The following is a 16,199-nucleotide window of genomic DNA, read 5'->3' as shown; positions in this document are numbered from 1 at the left end:
CCAGGTGCCAGTGGACAGGTGCAGCAGGACACAGTGAGACAGACACCGGAAGTGCTGGACATGCGGACAGGCAGCTCTTTGACCTTGACCTGCGAGGTACACTTGAGGAGCAGGGTGGCCATCAAGAAGGTCGTGTACACCTGGAGAAAGGCTGGCGGCAATTTCACACACAAGTTTCATTTCCAGTCTGAGGGTCCCGCAGACAAGTCCAGGGAGGAACCCCAAGTGAGCACGGACTCGCGGGTGTCTCTGAGCGTCGACGACTCCCTGCAGAAGACAGAGCTGAGGCTCCAGAGCGCCCGGGAGGACGACAGCGGGGTGTACTACTGCGACGTCATCATCCTACAGCCGCTGCCCCGGACGCCCCTGCAGGGCAATGGGACTGAGCTACGGATCTCAGTCACGTCGCCAGGTGCATACAGAGAAATGGCCTTATGCCTGTCTTGCAAGAATAAGTATTTGCAAATCAGTAGGTCTTGCCTCTTTGACCTATTGGCTTTGCACGTTGTTTTTGCTTATGCTGGGCAGCAATGGCAAAAAAGAAAAAAAAGCTTCTTGTCTGTCTTCCCATCTCTTCCATTTATATTTGAATTCCAACTTCTCCTCCACCGTTCTCCACCCACACCTTACTATTATGCTCTTTTACTTTCTAAAACAACTCTGCTCTCCACTCATCCCTTCCAAGCTCTCCATTTCTTTTCGCATCTCCACCCTTATCTTCTGCCACACTCTCCTATACATCAGTTTCCCTCACACCTTGTATTCTTTTCCCCCATTCTTCAGTATTGTGCATTCCTACAAGCAGTTCCCTTTTCTTTCTCTCCTCCCTCGCGTCCTCACATCCTGCTACCCTCCCATCTTTAATATTTTGTTCTTATCCCCCTTCCATACTGCTCTTCTCCCAGCCCCTTCCACTCTTCGCCCTCCCATTGTGGTATACCCTGGGCTCTTTGTGATCTCTTCTGCTCCCCTCTCAGTGCTTTTGCCAAACGTCCAATGATCCTTAACGAGAAGTTACAGCCAGGTATGTCCAAAGGTGGCAAGGCGGGATGTTATTTCAAACCCAGCGCTCCAGATACCTTCTCTGTCCAAGCAAACAGGGAGTGTCCCTGGTTCACCTTTAGAGGTCGAGTTGAAACAAAAGCCCAACACTCAGTGGGAGGTGACCGGCAGGGGTTCGACGATGGACCAGAATTCAGAAAAATACCAAATAAATCAAGATTGCCTAACCAGAGATGTGATTACCTAAAGAGAAATAGCCTTATGCGTGCCTTGATAAAACAAGTATTGGCCAAGTTAAATGGTCTTGGCTTTTTTACCAATGATTTTTCCTGATGCTGTGCAGCATCGGCAGAGATAAATGCTTTTTGCTTATACTGTGCAGAATTGGCAAAAAAAAAGTAAAGAAAGACATCATGAATCCAGACGCATCATTCCATATGCGTGCACATGCATGAAGATGTGTGCACATTCAAGAGGCACGCGCATAGATATGGAAGGACGCAGGCACTTTAAAAAGAAATACATTATTTAACGTTTCTAGATGGCAAATGTCACTCGGAGCAGTATTTAAACAACAATCTCTCCTTCTGTGAAAGCACCTTTTCTTTAAAAAAGAGGTAGCAGCCTCGCACAATGCCCCCCAAAAATTAAACAAAAAACCCTTTTTGAATGGGTTGGGGCAGCAATAGAGGGGTTGGTTTGCAGAGCAATGGAGGAGCTTAAGGTTGGGGTAAAAGAGGCAAAAACAGCCCCTTAGGGAAAAGAATATGGATGGACTTAGGGTGTGGGGAGGAGGGGCCACATGGGGTACGCAGGGGCCTGTGATTTAAAGGGGGGACGCAGCACACAAGGTGCAGAGGAAGTAAAGAGATGGACTCTCAGGAAGTGCTGAAAGAAATGGAAATAAAGTCGTTTTCTGAATTTGCGCAATACAGGGACGCTATGCTATGCTATGCTATGCTATGCTATGCAATGGGGTTTGTAGAGCGCATGGCAACCCAAAGGCATCCTGGCACTAGTAAGGAGAGGACGCAGAGCAAGACAGAGATCAGCCGTCGCCTGAGAAGTCAAGGCTAGAAGAGCCAGGCATTAAGGGCTGTACCAAGGCTCAGTTCAGTGTCCACATCCTGAGGTTCATGATGCCTGAGAGGGGGAGGCTTGCAGTATGTTGCAGATCTTGAGGAGGTGTTCAGATCTTCATGAGTCTATCTGGACTAGTTGATATGTGTCCTGAGGTAGCACGCAAACCACCATGGGCCCCGTCATTGCTGATTTTCTACAGTATTGTTTTATCTTTCACCAGTCTGTAGCCTTGCTAAGGGAATCGTATCTCGCGAATAGATCAATGTTTCTCCATTTTCCTTTTTAAATTGCATGTTTTTGTAGCTGCTAAGATCATAAAGGCACTTTCCTTTTACTAACCTGAGCTAGATAATACATTGTTTACGTTTATACTTTACGCCCGTTTGTGATATTGCTTCCCACTGTGTCCAAGAACTTCTGGATAGTAAGTCTATGACCCTGGCCCAAGTAATCAAAAGACTATGGAAGAGTCTTCTGTCTTTCTCCAGTTATTGTGACTGTTCCTGTTGTTGTGAAAGCATAAAAGCCTTCCTGTTGGGCTTTTAACAGTCTCCCCAAGGAGTAGTTGTTGGAACACATTTAGGAAGGTTCATTCCCAAAGAGTTGAGACGCAAGGCGTATCCTGCAGCCGTAAGGGGTTAGCCAAGCCTTCGGAAGCTTGCCGTTGAATGGCATATCTGCAAGACTTCCTCTGGGATGTGCAGCCTGAAATTAGACATCATTTATGGTAAATAAATATCAATTTATGTGAGTGAATCTGCAGCGTTACAGTTTCCACCTCACTCCATTCCAATGCACTTCCAACCCATTTAGCTCTGCTCTGCGCCTCTTTTTTTTGCAATTCTTCCCTCCTTCCATCCCTCCTTGTAACGTTCCCCTCTCACCCTGTTCCAATCCACTCTCATCCTACCCCTCCTATCCCACACTCTTTCCGATCATTCCTACTGTGATTCTACTCTTCTCTCTTATTACTGTGCTTTCAGCCCTTCCTTTTATCTCCTTTTCTGCTCCAATTCATTTCTTATCAGCTTTCCTCCCTTTTCTGCCTAATGCTCTTTCCTCACATCCCTTCTTATTACCATCTCCAGCCCTACTTTAATAAACCCCCAACTCCTTACGGCTCCATCCTTCTCTCATTCCATTCCATCCTTCTGCTCTCCTCTGTCTCTTGCTCCTTCGCTCCCCTCAAACCTGATCCTATTTCACTGTCCGCTATACGGGTATTTATCTTGTTTTCACATCCCAGTTCTTATTCTGTTCCTCTTTCGCCTCCTATTCTTTAGTTCTCGCGTAGTTTACTGTTCTCCCGGGATCACCCATCCCTCCCTTGTGAAAGCGCTATCCTCCTACCTAATTCCATTACAATAGACTCTCATTTCACTCTGTGCTGCTTTCTATCTACTCTATTACAAATACACCCTCCCCCCCATGCCTGACTATGCCACCCTTCTTACATCCTCCCCAAAGTTTCCCTTCTCCTAGAGGTGGAATACCTTGGGGAGGGTCACATAGCTACTTATAGAAGAACCTGCTTGATGATAAAGTGCCTTCCAGGAGTGGGGTCCAAGGACCCCCGACAAAGTAACACCAAACTCTGCCCTCATTCTTGCAAGTTATTTCTCTGCAGGACAGGAGTGCAAGGATTCATGTTCAATATTCATATATAAGTTCTAATAGACTGGTGAAATATCACCCCTTAAAATCTTAGAAACTCTAACATAGCAAAAGCACATGTGCACCCCCAGCAGCCATCGACAAATGATGGCCGTCAAGGTTCACACCAAGCACGCCCTTAGCCATTGTGTCATTGTGCCATTGCGTCATTAATGTCATCCAATGCAGAATCGCTGTTTTGGGAGTAGGGCGGAGTTAGATAAAGGCACAGCTGAGTTCCGGGTTCCAATCCCAGCATTGTGGAACAGAAGGAGGAGCACTTTCTACAAAGGATGTTGCCAAGTAACCACTGACTGCTCCAGGATCCTGAAAAGGAACCTAGCAGATGACATTGGACGAGATGACAAACTCAAGCTGGCAAATGCCTTCCTTCGTGAAAACTGATTCTCAAAGCTCTTCGGTTGATTTTGCCCTGTGAATACTTAGCTCCACAGGAACAAGCTGTATTCTGCTGCATGGAGGCGTCTCTAATCAACTAGGGCTTCCCTTCTGTTCTTCCTCTTCATTTTTAGGTCTCGCCTGAGCCAGCGCTTTAGCGCTGCACTCGCGAGAGCTTTTGTAAAAGGGGGATCTGGAAGTGCAAACTAGTGCTTTTCAGGCCTCCAAATACAGTGCATGTGCGCCGGGCGCGCACCCCATTTGGCAGCCTGAAAAGCACTGCCTGATCACTTTCGCGGCCGCTTTGATGTCCTCAGTGAGCCGCGCGGCCACTGAGGACATCAAAGCGGCCGCAAAAGTGATCACCATTTCCCACCCCCTCCCTTATCCCACTTCCTGCTTGTTCCCCATGTTCCCTGATCTTTTTCACTGGACGTGAATGATTTACCTCCCTGCACCATGCCTTGCTGCCTCTTCCTGCAGACACATAGGTTGTGTAAACAACCAATTCTATTTGCGTTGACACCTGGGACAAGCTGAGGGGTATTTGCCCCTGCACTTATTACAAACAAACTATTTGTCCATGTGTAAATTACATGTGAAGCAATATTTGTTCACAAATTTTCAGTACCTGAAAATGTTCACCCAAAGTACTCCGTTACTCTCGAACTAGGTCTGCGCTCTACAATCGCTCTCTACATACATACATAATGGAACTAATTGCCCAGAAGTTGTACACAAGGCCATAGAAGGTCAAACTGCAGCATTCAAGTCCATCGGATCAGTGTTTTGTTTGCAATGATGCATGCCAGTCCCTTCAATCACATGTGAGAACTGTCGCAAAAACAGCAGAAAAACACAAAAGACATCACCCGACGACTGCTCGGCAAAGGCCTGCCAATTGTGCCTACCACTGCAGTCAGATATCCATCGCCACGCTGCAGCTGCGTTCAGTGTGACAGGAGCACCGCCACAGTCTGTGAACGTCTTCAGCACTCTTGACCCTCCCCCCACCCAGCTATGGTGAAACAGTCAATAAAAATGCACAAAAGCTTATTTTCATTGGCAATCTCTGCTTCGGCTGATCAGATCACTGCAGTCACCTAGCTAAAGGCCCATTGCCTAGCTGAACCCTCCCCCTAAACAACGGGGAGGGTGCGGGGGTTAGCATCTGTTGGTGACTGATAACAGAGCTATTCTTAGCTAGGAACCCCCCCTGCAATCACTGAGCAGCTACCTACGTCATTGGCTCATCCTCAGTGGCAAATCACCGAAATGTCACATTCACGCGCCTCTTCTTCCTGGCTGCTCCTTTCTGACATTCCCATGGCTGCAGGCGCAGGAAAGCATGAAGGAAGAAAGCAAGCAAGGCTGGTATATTGGAGGGAGGGGAGCCAGCCCACGCACACGGGAGCTTCACGGGGAATCTGGAGATGTTCGGAAGATGCTCTTTTCGTTATTTTGTTATGTTTGTATTCAGAAATCGCACAATTTTGTCATGTTAGCTGATTGTTCTGCTGTTTCTGTGTTATGTGCACACTTTGAAAGCGCCTCTTATGAAGGCGGTGCAACAGGAGGTGTGGGTGGAGGTTGTGGGCACTGGCGCTCCTTATAGGGACCAGAACAGTGGTTTTCATCAGCAGCTTTTCACCCAGAGCAAGAGAAGGTGGAAGAGAAAGGAAAACTGTGGCAAAGGGGGAAGGCTGGGACCACCAAAGCCAATAGGCATGGCAAAAACATGTAAACACACATACTCACAAATGCAACCTATTCACAAAAATAACATTTACAAACCCCTCAGCCTTTGGCCTGTACGTGAGATGTCATGTGCGCCTCAGTGGAAACAATGCACCGCAAGGACAGCTAGTTGGAAAAGAGAACTAGTTTCAGATCCAAACATAGATGGGCCGTAAGCACTTCAGGCTAGCCTTTGCTGCAACCTCAGGTCACTGACCTGTTACTTTACGTCATGACCGGGCGCCTCACGAAAAGGCATAGGTGTCTTTAATTTTTATTGTTTTTTGTTCATCTTGTTTTCAGAGTAGAGTAATCTTACCGAGCATCAAACTGCCTGTAGCAAGAAGAAATTTAGGCGGACTTAAGACCTCACCAAGAGGCCTAGCTTTTTGTTTCAAAATGCCTATCTGCCAGAGTTTGTGACCGGAACACAGGGCGCCATTCATCGCCTGCCCTCCCGGACACGTGCTTGTGCTCTGAAATTCACGCCAGACTCACTCTTCTTTTTACGAAAAAAATGTACAATTGGAATTAGCGTGTGCAGGAAAGGCAATGTGCTGGCTATTGAGCACGTTGCTTATAGAAAGCACTACCTAACAAGCGGCGGGTGGGTTGATTCCAGTCCCCAGCACTGGTAACAAGAACCCCATTTTCTGTTTGCGGGCGTACCAGACCCTCCTTCTCCATTGGCCGGCTGTTTGCCTGCATGTTTGCAGCAGCGTTTTCACTGTCTTGTCTGTCTTGCCAAGGGGGCAGCAGAGAGCGAATCCGAAAGGCACCTCCATGGCGCCGTAAAGCTGCCCCCCTCCCCCAGAGGCATATTGCATTGCAGTCCCATGGCCAAGCCAACAAGCATTGGCATACCCAATAGGTCTCGCCTTTGAGACCTTATAAGTGTTTAACTATGCAACAGTTGATTTTGTTGCAACAAGGATAATGTGCTGCATAACCAAATACTTATACGGTCCCAAAAGCGAGACCTATTGGCAATGCCAATGCTTGTTTAATAGGACAGTGCTCTACCCAGAATGTTCTCAGACTGCCGCCCACTTACACCACAAGCACAACCCACTTCCTGTAGGGGCATGCTGAGTGAGGCTAAAAATGAGCTCTAAGCAGGACAGTTGCATACCCACAATCTTATGGACGTATGCAGAATTTTTTGCTGACTTTTTGTTTTGTAGGGAAATGTAAATTTGCGCCAGAGCTAAACAACTACATGCAAAGAAACGCTTTTAAAGATAAACCTATTTTTTTTCAGCTCACTTTAAAACTTGGGGGAAGTTCACATCCAGACCCTTTGCTGTAAGTGACGTCTTATACATCATAACAAGCAACTCCATTTCCCAAAAAGAAAAAAGAAGTCTTGAGTTGTTTAGAGACGGTGGGGTCCCTCTAAGAATTTTGACTTTGTGTTTTGTGGAGGTGACATTGAGTTTGGGCCAGGGCACAAAAACGACATGGAACCATTTTCAGGGTAAACCGATATATCATCCACTCGCCCTAATACTGTGGGACAGAACTTCACATCCAGAAACTCTGCTACAATCAGCAGTTATTGTTTGTCTTGGAATTGAGTAACTGTTAGAAATTGCTGAATGACATTAGAATAACCAAAACTATAACTTATTGCTTGAGTTTTCTTTGTTCATAGAGGGATGGGAAATGTGTCATTGTCTTAACCAGCAGTGCCAACAAACAAGCTACTCAACATCACTTTATACTACAGTATGCTGGATTCTATGGCAATAATTGTGAGCTTCCTGTTTCTCTCTGCACTAGGAGAGCAGGCAAACACCTTTGCGGGGGAGCTACTCGACAGTGTCAATGGGACATACTCCTGTTAGGTGTGTCAGTGGTGCCCGCTGGCAACCACTAGGACAAATTAAGTACTGCAATTAACCACCCTAACCACTCTTAGTCTTTCATCTCATCTTCCCTTTCCACACTACCCCTCTTCCTGTCTCGCTTTCCTTCCAAGCCTTTTGCTCTGTTTGAAATCTTAGCAAATCAACAGCAACTTCCTGTCCCTTTAGCCCGATGCCCCTTAACTGATATCCCTAATAACCCTCTCTGCTCCATCTCTTCCTCCTTCATTCTTGGGTTATCATAGAAATAGAAATAAGGCTGTCAGCTCCCTGTCTTCTTTTTATTTCTCATAACAAATTAATTTTTCCCTTTTTTGTTTTTTAAACACATTAAACTGCCAAATCTTTTTTTACTATTTAAAGTTTTTATGCTTGCTGGTCTTAGGATATTATTTTGTCATGTAGCCCTTTACTGATCAATTCAACAATGGGATGTTGTGCCCAGTGTTCTTCAGTTTGATTTGGGCAATTTAACTTTCTTCTTATGTATGGAGAAGCTATGTAGAACATATGAAACACTGATTAGGTGCTTACAAAAATGCAAGTTATGAAATAATCATGTTTATGGATGTAATCTGGAGTGATTGAACTAAAATCCCCAAATACTCAGGGTCAAACCCTAAGATTTACTAAGTATGTACATTTAAGTAATCAGTAATTGTAGCACTGGAAGAGAAGTGATCAAAATATGTATTATTACGTATCCCTATAACTCGTTGTCCGATGCTTACTACAGGGGGAACACCCTCTTCACATCTTCCCTACACCGTGGCCGCAGCTTCCAGTCTGATTCTGCTGCTCGCGCTCATCTTGATACTGGTGAAGAAGACCAAAGGTGAGATGATGGTGTGCATGTAAGGAGTAGGGAAGGTAGGATTTTGCAGATATGTCACACAACAAAGAGTTTCAGCCAATCCGATTGCTTGGAGACCTGTTGAATGTGAAGAATGTTGAGGGGCATGAAAAGCCCAGGAAAGAGGTCTGATGTTGACCTAAGAGTATTATGTTTGGTAGGTTTGTTTAGTATAGATTCAATAACAACAAGACCAGTGTCCCGGAATGTTGATGCTAAGTCAGTCTTATTGGTGTATCCTAGAGTATTGACCTATTCAAGTTACTACATATCTTGTACCAATCTTTATCATATACCGGTTAATTGCTGAACTTTATATACACTTACAAATAGATGATACTGAGAAGAGTTTACAGCAACCAGCATGTACAAAGGGCAAGAGTCTAGGTTACTCTAGCACAAACGACTTAACAGCAACATTTGAGGACATCCGTGTTGCTGTTATCGAAGTTTTACTAAATGAACCCTACTGAACATAATAGCCTTGACAAAGTCCCATGGTTGAAACATGTGTTGGTTGTTTTGTCCGATTAAACTATGATGTGGATTATAACATGGTATTATCAGTCATTAAACGAATACGGCACTATTCTTCTTGTTAAAACTTGTCTTGGACTACATATTACAAACTTTGTATAAGTGCTCCCATCACACTGTTCACAATAAACAAAACCCATTGGAAGCGAGAATAGTTTTCTCTTCAGTCACCAAGGGATCAAAGGATGTTCCGATGACTGGAGGATATGGCCAATATGATCAGTGAATGGGGACTGGAGGGGGAGAGGGTGGTACCAAAGCATCAGATACTGCTCCAAAAGTAAAAATACCCCCATTTGTGTGTTTGCAGAATTTGCTGTCCTGCAAATTTGTGGGTAGAGCCACACATTTTGGGAGAGTTCATTTTTGCAATTTCTGAAAAACAATTAACAAATAAAATTGACTTTGTAATTATATGCATGGCAATGCTGTGTACAGTGACCACTGTTGGCCTGGGGCTTGGCGCACCATGTTCATGTGCTTCTGTGCAGTGTGTTGAGCTGCTGTTGTGTGCAGGTGGACACTGAAAGTCCTCCATTGGCTTTTATATGTGACAATTAAATGAATAAAAAGGGCAACTTTCTCCCGAATCCTCTATGCCAACTCCCAAAAAAGGGATGTTTGTGCAGAAAGAAGGTGCCAGCAAAAAAATAAAGAGGAACAGATAGTTGACCAGAGGTCTTGAGAAAAGACAGGTATCCACGAGGCAAAGAAACAAAGCAAAGGCTAAACCCTCTCCAGCCCAAAACAAAGCAAGCAAAATAATAGCAATAAGAAACAAAATATAAAACAATCAACAAATGACAGAATGGTGAAAAAAACAATAACAAGACAAACAAAAACATGCAAGGTAGAACCAAGGGAATTAATTTCAAGCGGGAATTGGTAAGGATGAAGGCAGGATCTTAAAACATTGTGACGTGCCCCTTTGCAGTTTTACTTTCCTTATATAGTGGAGGTCTGGTGGACTCAGTCCCAAGTGACCTGAAACTGGAAGACAGCAATATAACGTGACAAAGGGTATAAAAAGATATGGATGCCTTGCGTACCACATAAGATTTGACCACCTAGGACCACTGTGGCCTGAAATCTCCCTTTGGCACTGTCCCTTCCCACCATGGAGCTATTGAACCCATGTAGCACAGTTCTGGGAGAGCACACCAAGGAGGAACCAATAAGGGTAAAATAAAGGAGGATGGGAGATGACGCATGCTGAGTGAGTACATGCACCACCATCCAAAAAGACGGTGACTCACACTGTCCACCTACCTTCAGCGACCACCCAAAAGGAAAGGAACCAGCAGCTGAATCCATGGCACATGGGTAAGCCAAGCCGGCCACTGGGCAGATATTCCTATGGCTATGAAGTACATTATAACTATCAGAGGGAGAGGAGCTGAAGCTGGGCCTTCCACTGTACCTTAATTGCCATGAAATGGGGCAACTCTTTCCGATATTCACTTTGCCGCTCACATTGTATTACAACGTGAAGATGACAAGTGTCTGCAAAGAGGTCCTCCAGGGGCAATCAGGACTGGTGGACATTAATTGAAGAGAAGCTGGAGAGCATAACGGAGTAGGAACTAAATCACAAAAATAATTTAGTGGAAGAGGATATCGCCCTAAAAAGACTTGGAGAGAAAGTCCTGAAGAACAAATAGGAGCAAAAATACCGGGACAAAAATTTAGACAAAGAGGATGTTGAACACGAAGACAAAAATATCACTGGAGTATTTATGCTGCAAAGTGCGCCAGTCGAGGGCTCCTTAAATAATGGTGGAACAGAAATCAATATTAAAGAAAATAAAAAAACACATAAATTACTACTACTGTGTTTTGTTTAGTAGTACTTTAAATGTGGTTTTTGTAAATAGCAAAAAGTAGTAAACTTACTTCAAAGTGTAAATTACTCAAAGGTGTAAGATACCTTTCAGAATCAGGCCCAATGTTTTAGTGGGAAATGTGGGAGGGATACAAGGGAGTGGCTGGAAAAAGGGGAATAGTTACTTCAAAAGGGGAGAGGATTAGGGTGGAGTTAGGAGGGGTTTAGGGATGGTCAGGGAGGGGTTTATGGAGGGTTGTTGCCCACCCACAAAATAATAAATCCATTCCTGGTCCCAAACTGAACTTTTAAAGTTACTTTTGCTGAGGCCAGCACCACATATAACCAAACCAATGGTAAAACCACACCATCACACAGAAAATAATGCAGGTAGGGACCTTGACCAAAACTTCATAGGAAATAATGCTGCATTAAGGTAAAGTATTAAAAATATTTAAAAATATAAATACATTTAATAAATTTTAAATAAATATCTAAGAATAGCACACATTTAGTATTTAAACCTAAAATATTTAAGCAACTATTTCAAAATGTAAACATTTATGAAGTTGTTTTACCATAATTATATTAGTTATAATTATGTATTAGTTATTGTGAATTGTATACATCACTTCTAATTATTATTAGAGTATAATAAAATATGTTTTTTCTGTATGTGAATTTCCAATTTAATTTTAAATTCAGAAAAATTGTTTAAATGAAATGAAATCTATGTTAATGAATTAAATAATTATTTCAAAATGAAGGTAATAGTGATGTAGCATTTGTGTATATTGTTCTACGTTTAAAATAATTGTATGCAATTATTTTACAAAAAATATTTAACATGGACTATTTTTAATACTTTTCTGAGATAAATAAACTTTTTAAACTTTCCGTACACTATACCTTAGAGAGACTGCATACTCTGTATAGTATAGTAAAAAAACAACTTAACTCAACATAAAACATTATTTCTTTGAGGTTTTATTTAAAGTCCCTACCTCAATCATTGTTTACAGAACATGGTTGAAGTACCAGTAGTTGGCCATGTGTGATGCTGGACATGTATATTAATGTAACAACGATTTATAAAGCACTACTAATGGCCAAAAAAATGGGCTTCGTGGTGCTGAAATCTAGACTGCAGGAAGTGATACTTCAAGGCCAGAGGGTTATGGCGCTGTCAAAAGCCACATTTTTAGTTCTTGCACTTTGGCAGTAGCAACTTACACTTTCAAATTTGGCTACAGCCCCGTCTTCAAGGGATGGAGACATGCAAGATACACTTTTTGGAGTAACTTTACGCTCATATTTTGAGAATAGTAAAAAAAATAGTAAACTTACCCAAAAGTGTAAGGTATCTTTGAATATCAGCCCCTTAGTATCTTGCCACTAGTTGTGCAGTTCACCACTTCTACAATGCTCCTTACCTGTGGTGTACTTGGGTCTCCTTACTTTGGAACCCTGACTGTGCACCAGATACACCTTTGACAGGGTCTTGAACCCTAATCCCTACTCAGTGTTTGAAACATTCACAATATACTCATGTACTCTACAATGCACCTTCCTACTTTGTTTCGCTCATGATATATTAAATGATGTCATTGATGACTTCACTCATGACATTTCAAATGACATAATTGATGACTTTACTAATGACAACATATAGTTACAGCGACACTGTCCAATACAGTCTTTGCATTGAAATAATTCTACACACTACACTACGCCTTAATGGGACTACCCATTTAAATACTTCACATGATCTGCATGGTTAAGTGATAAAATGTTACAGGTATACATTTGCCAATGTAAAGACACTTTTTTCCAGGCCCTATTGACTACACTCTGTAGTTTAGTAAGATAAACTAGACATGTTCCTGAGATGGGTAGAATGGCATTCAACCTTAGAGCCATTGTTACAATACCCGTGAGAGATGAAGCAGTTTTAAGTGGGACACTCCTACATTCTACAATATTCAACAATTTCCAATGCCTTAACATTATCAGCGAAGTTCTGGAAATAAACACCCACACTTTATAAATGTCTTCACTACATAGAATGTGTCTATAACACTGTATTCCAAGTATTTAATATGGGCACATACCCACATGTCCACTAGTGGATTATCTATTGTGAACAGAAGGATTGGCCTTTTTCACAGATTTTTTTAGAAGAGGCTTTGGCTTTAAGCATCAGCCTACTTTCAAACATAGCTCTGCAACCGACATTAGGAGTGCAGAGGCTTTATCTTGTTCAACTTGGAGTAATACTTGCAATTCAAACTTTAGTGATTTGTAAACAGTGCAGCAGATAAATTTGAAAGTTCGAAATGTGCAATCATGCTTGCATTCAAGTCTTATGCTATATTTTCATCCTATGAATCCACACATGTACACTCAGCAACGCTATGCTGTGTGTGACAATGGTGTTATCACTGATGTAATCAATGATCTCATTTAACATGTCATTTGTGAGGTCATAAGCAATGTATGTTCGGGGTGCAAGTTATAGTTAGCACAGTAATCTATAACTGCAAGTTATTGGTTGTTGGACCAAACCCATCAAACACAAGCTGTGTACGACCAAAGGTTGCACTCAGTGTGGTTGGCAACTCGCAGGGAGTTGGCCACAGACATATGGTTATGAGATTTTACTTTATGTTAAAAAAATATATATAAACTCATTGAAAAAAACAGAAGTTATAGTGAAGTTATACGCAAATGAGGTATGATGAGCTGCTTATGACCTCCCATATTACATCACTAAAATCGACGGTAGTGCAAACAGTACTTATGTCAGTTACATATAACTGGTGGATTTCAGTTGCATTTTCATCTTTAAATGTTAGTGTTTTATTATTAGAAGACTTATATATAACTACAATTTAACCTTTGTTTTTTCAGGGCATTTCAAATGTTTTATTTCACGTAAGTGAAATAAACCCCACTGCTTATTTACTGCCCCCTGTTTGACATCTAGAATGGTGCTCCTGTGTATCCCAGTGTTCGCCTGCTATGCTCATAGATGTATTGAATGTTCTTCTCCCTGTACTGTATACGTCCTATCCTAATTGTGATCCACTTTGATACTGTTTGTGTTATGCATATTCAAGTAATGCTTTCCTTCCAACTTCTATACCCCACCTATCTTAATTGTGAAGCGCTCTGATAACCGCCTGGGTCATGTTTGTGCTATATAAAACTTTATAAATAAATAAAATAAGTTAAAATATTAGTATCTTACTTATAACTCCACGTTAACCTTTTGAACAAATGTGTGTGTATATATGTATATATTACCTACTGGCGGTCGCCAGTAGGTAGTTATAGTTAGAACCTAGTTTCCATAGGAAAATAATTTTTTGATTTGCCAATAACTGTGGCGCCGTTTGATGAATCTTCACAAAATATTCAGAACTAATTGTTCACTCAGGTCAGCTCCTATCTTGAAAGTTTGGGGGTGATTCATCAAGGGGGGGCCGAGAAAAAAGGGTGGTCCCAAAACGTGTTTTCCCCATGTTAATTTCTGTACAAAACTTTAGACTCGGCTACAATCTGAACTGCTGAACGGAATTACACAAATTTTGGCAGAGATAGATAGCTCTTGGTCCAGAAAGTACGCTTTTGTTCAAATGGTGTAAATCTGTTCAGTAGTTTTTGAGATATTTAAAGATTTACAGATATTGATATTTGAAAATTGTGAGATCTGATTGGCTGAGCCCTCCCGAGCACTCCAACACTTCAAACCAGGAAGTGTTTGCAGCCATCTTGTGACGCGGTATGGAGGGAGAAGGAAAAAGGTGAGAGATGAATTCAGAACAAGAAAAGGGGGCAGGGTAAAAACACCCTGACCCCCAGGCCTGCTCCCCAGGCCCATAAAAAGCATATTTTTTTTTTAATTTTCAGGCGGGTTCGCGCCGATGCAAAAAACGAACTGTGGGCTCCCACGCTATGTTTTTCAAAGCCCCCGGGAGGGCCAAGTCCTAGGGCAATTTCATTTATGTAGCGGGGGCCCGCGCAGCCCCGGGGCTTGATAATTTATTCGCTGGGAGCACGCTGCCCCCCTGCAGCCCCGGGAACCGCCACCTCCCCGGAGCTTCATTTAAATAGAGGTGGGGGGCCTTGTGGGCCCCCAAACCCCAGGGACCGCCACCACCCCGGGGCTTCATTTAAAGAAGGGCAGGGGAGTCTTGCTGGCCCCCCAAAGCCCCAGGGACCACCACCTCCCCGGGGCACTCTATATTTAAATACAGGGGTCTGTTACGGGCCCCGGGGACTACCACCTCCCCGTGGCTTTACAAACATTGGGAGGGGGTTGCCGCGCGGCCCCCCTCCTGGAGCCCTTGATGGCCCTGGGAACCGCCAGCCCCCCGGACCGGCTCCGGCAATGTTTTGCGGTGCCCACCCCCGAGACACTGCTGTTTGCAATGACAGGGCGGGGAGGCGTGTGGCTCCCACCCTGTCATTGCAAACTATGCTTTGTTTATTGAAGCGAGAGCAGAAAACCTGCTCTCGCTTCAAAGCAGGATTGCTTTTGAGCAAGAAGAGCTGCATGTAAGCAGCTCCCCTTGCTCAAAAGCAATGCCGGCTCTCTCAGGAGACTGGGAGCTGGCTGTATCGTGTCCCCAACGCAATGGGCTGGCCCCGGTGGATGGGGTCCCCGGAGCCAGAAGTAGCCCGGGAGGGGGCCCACATGGCACCCCTCCCATAGCAAAAAAAAAGAAAAAGGAGGCCATGGGGCCAGCCCTGGGGACGGGATCCCTGGGGCCGAAATTGGCTCAGGGAAGGGGGGCCATGCTGCCCCCCTTCCCTATAAATGAAATTAAAAAAAGGAGGCCATGCCCTGGGGGACGGGGTCCCCGGGGTCGAAATTGGCCTCGGGAGGGATGCCGCGCGGCCCCAGAAAAACTAAAAGAAGGGGGTCACACAGCCCCCTTCTAAAAAAAATAAAAATAAAAAAAAGCCGACATCTCCCTGGAGGCCCTGCCCCCTCCCTGCACCACTCTGCAAATGTGCCCCTGGCACTTTGTAAGTTGAGGAATTAATTTTCCTTGAATACTGAGGGTCCCTGGGGGCCAACTAGCCCACCAGGTACCTCCAGTAAGCACCACAGAGCTGGATTGGAAAAAGGTGGCCCGAGGCCAAGCCCCTTTTCCCACCACTCTGCAAACGTGCCTCTTGGCGCACTGCTGGTGGGGCGATGAGGTCCTCTTGTGTTCTGAGGACCTCAGGACACAAG

The 16,199-nt window shown here is 43.9% G+C and overlaps 1 protein-coding gene across 1 annotated transcript in view; it reads left to right on the top strand.

Annotated features, from left to right (window-relative positions):
* Positions 1 to 16,199, top strand: part of LOC146780351 (uncharacterized) — a 140,393-nt gene that overhangs the window by 81,614 nt on the left and 42,580 nt on the right. The window contains exons 2-3 of the mRNA XM_085637055.1: positions 5 to 412; positions 8,479 to 8,577. Coding sequence (XP_085493181.1) covers positions 5 to 412; positions 8,479 to 8,577 — 507 coding nt within the window. The remainder of the gene's footprint in view (positions 1 to 4; positions 413 to 8,478; positions 8,578 to 16,199) is intronic.

This window comes from Triturus cristatus, chromosome 12, assembly GCF_964204655.1.
Source record: "Triturus cristatus chromosome 12, aTriCri1.1, whole genome shotgun sequence".
Taxonomy (NCBI): Eukaryota; Metazoa; Chordata; class Amphibia; order Caudata; family Salamandridae; genus Triturus; species Triturus cristatus.
Note: the sequence above shows the minus strand (reverse complement) of the source record. Positions and strands in the feature narration are given on the sequence as shown.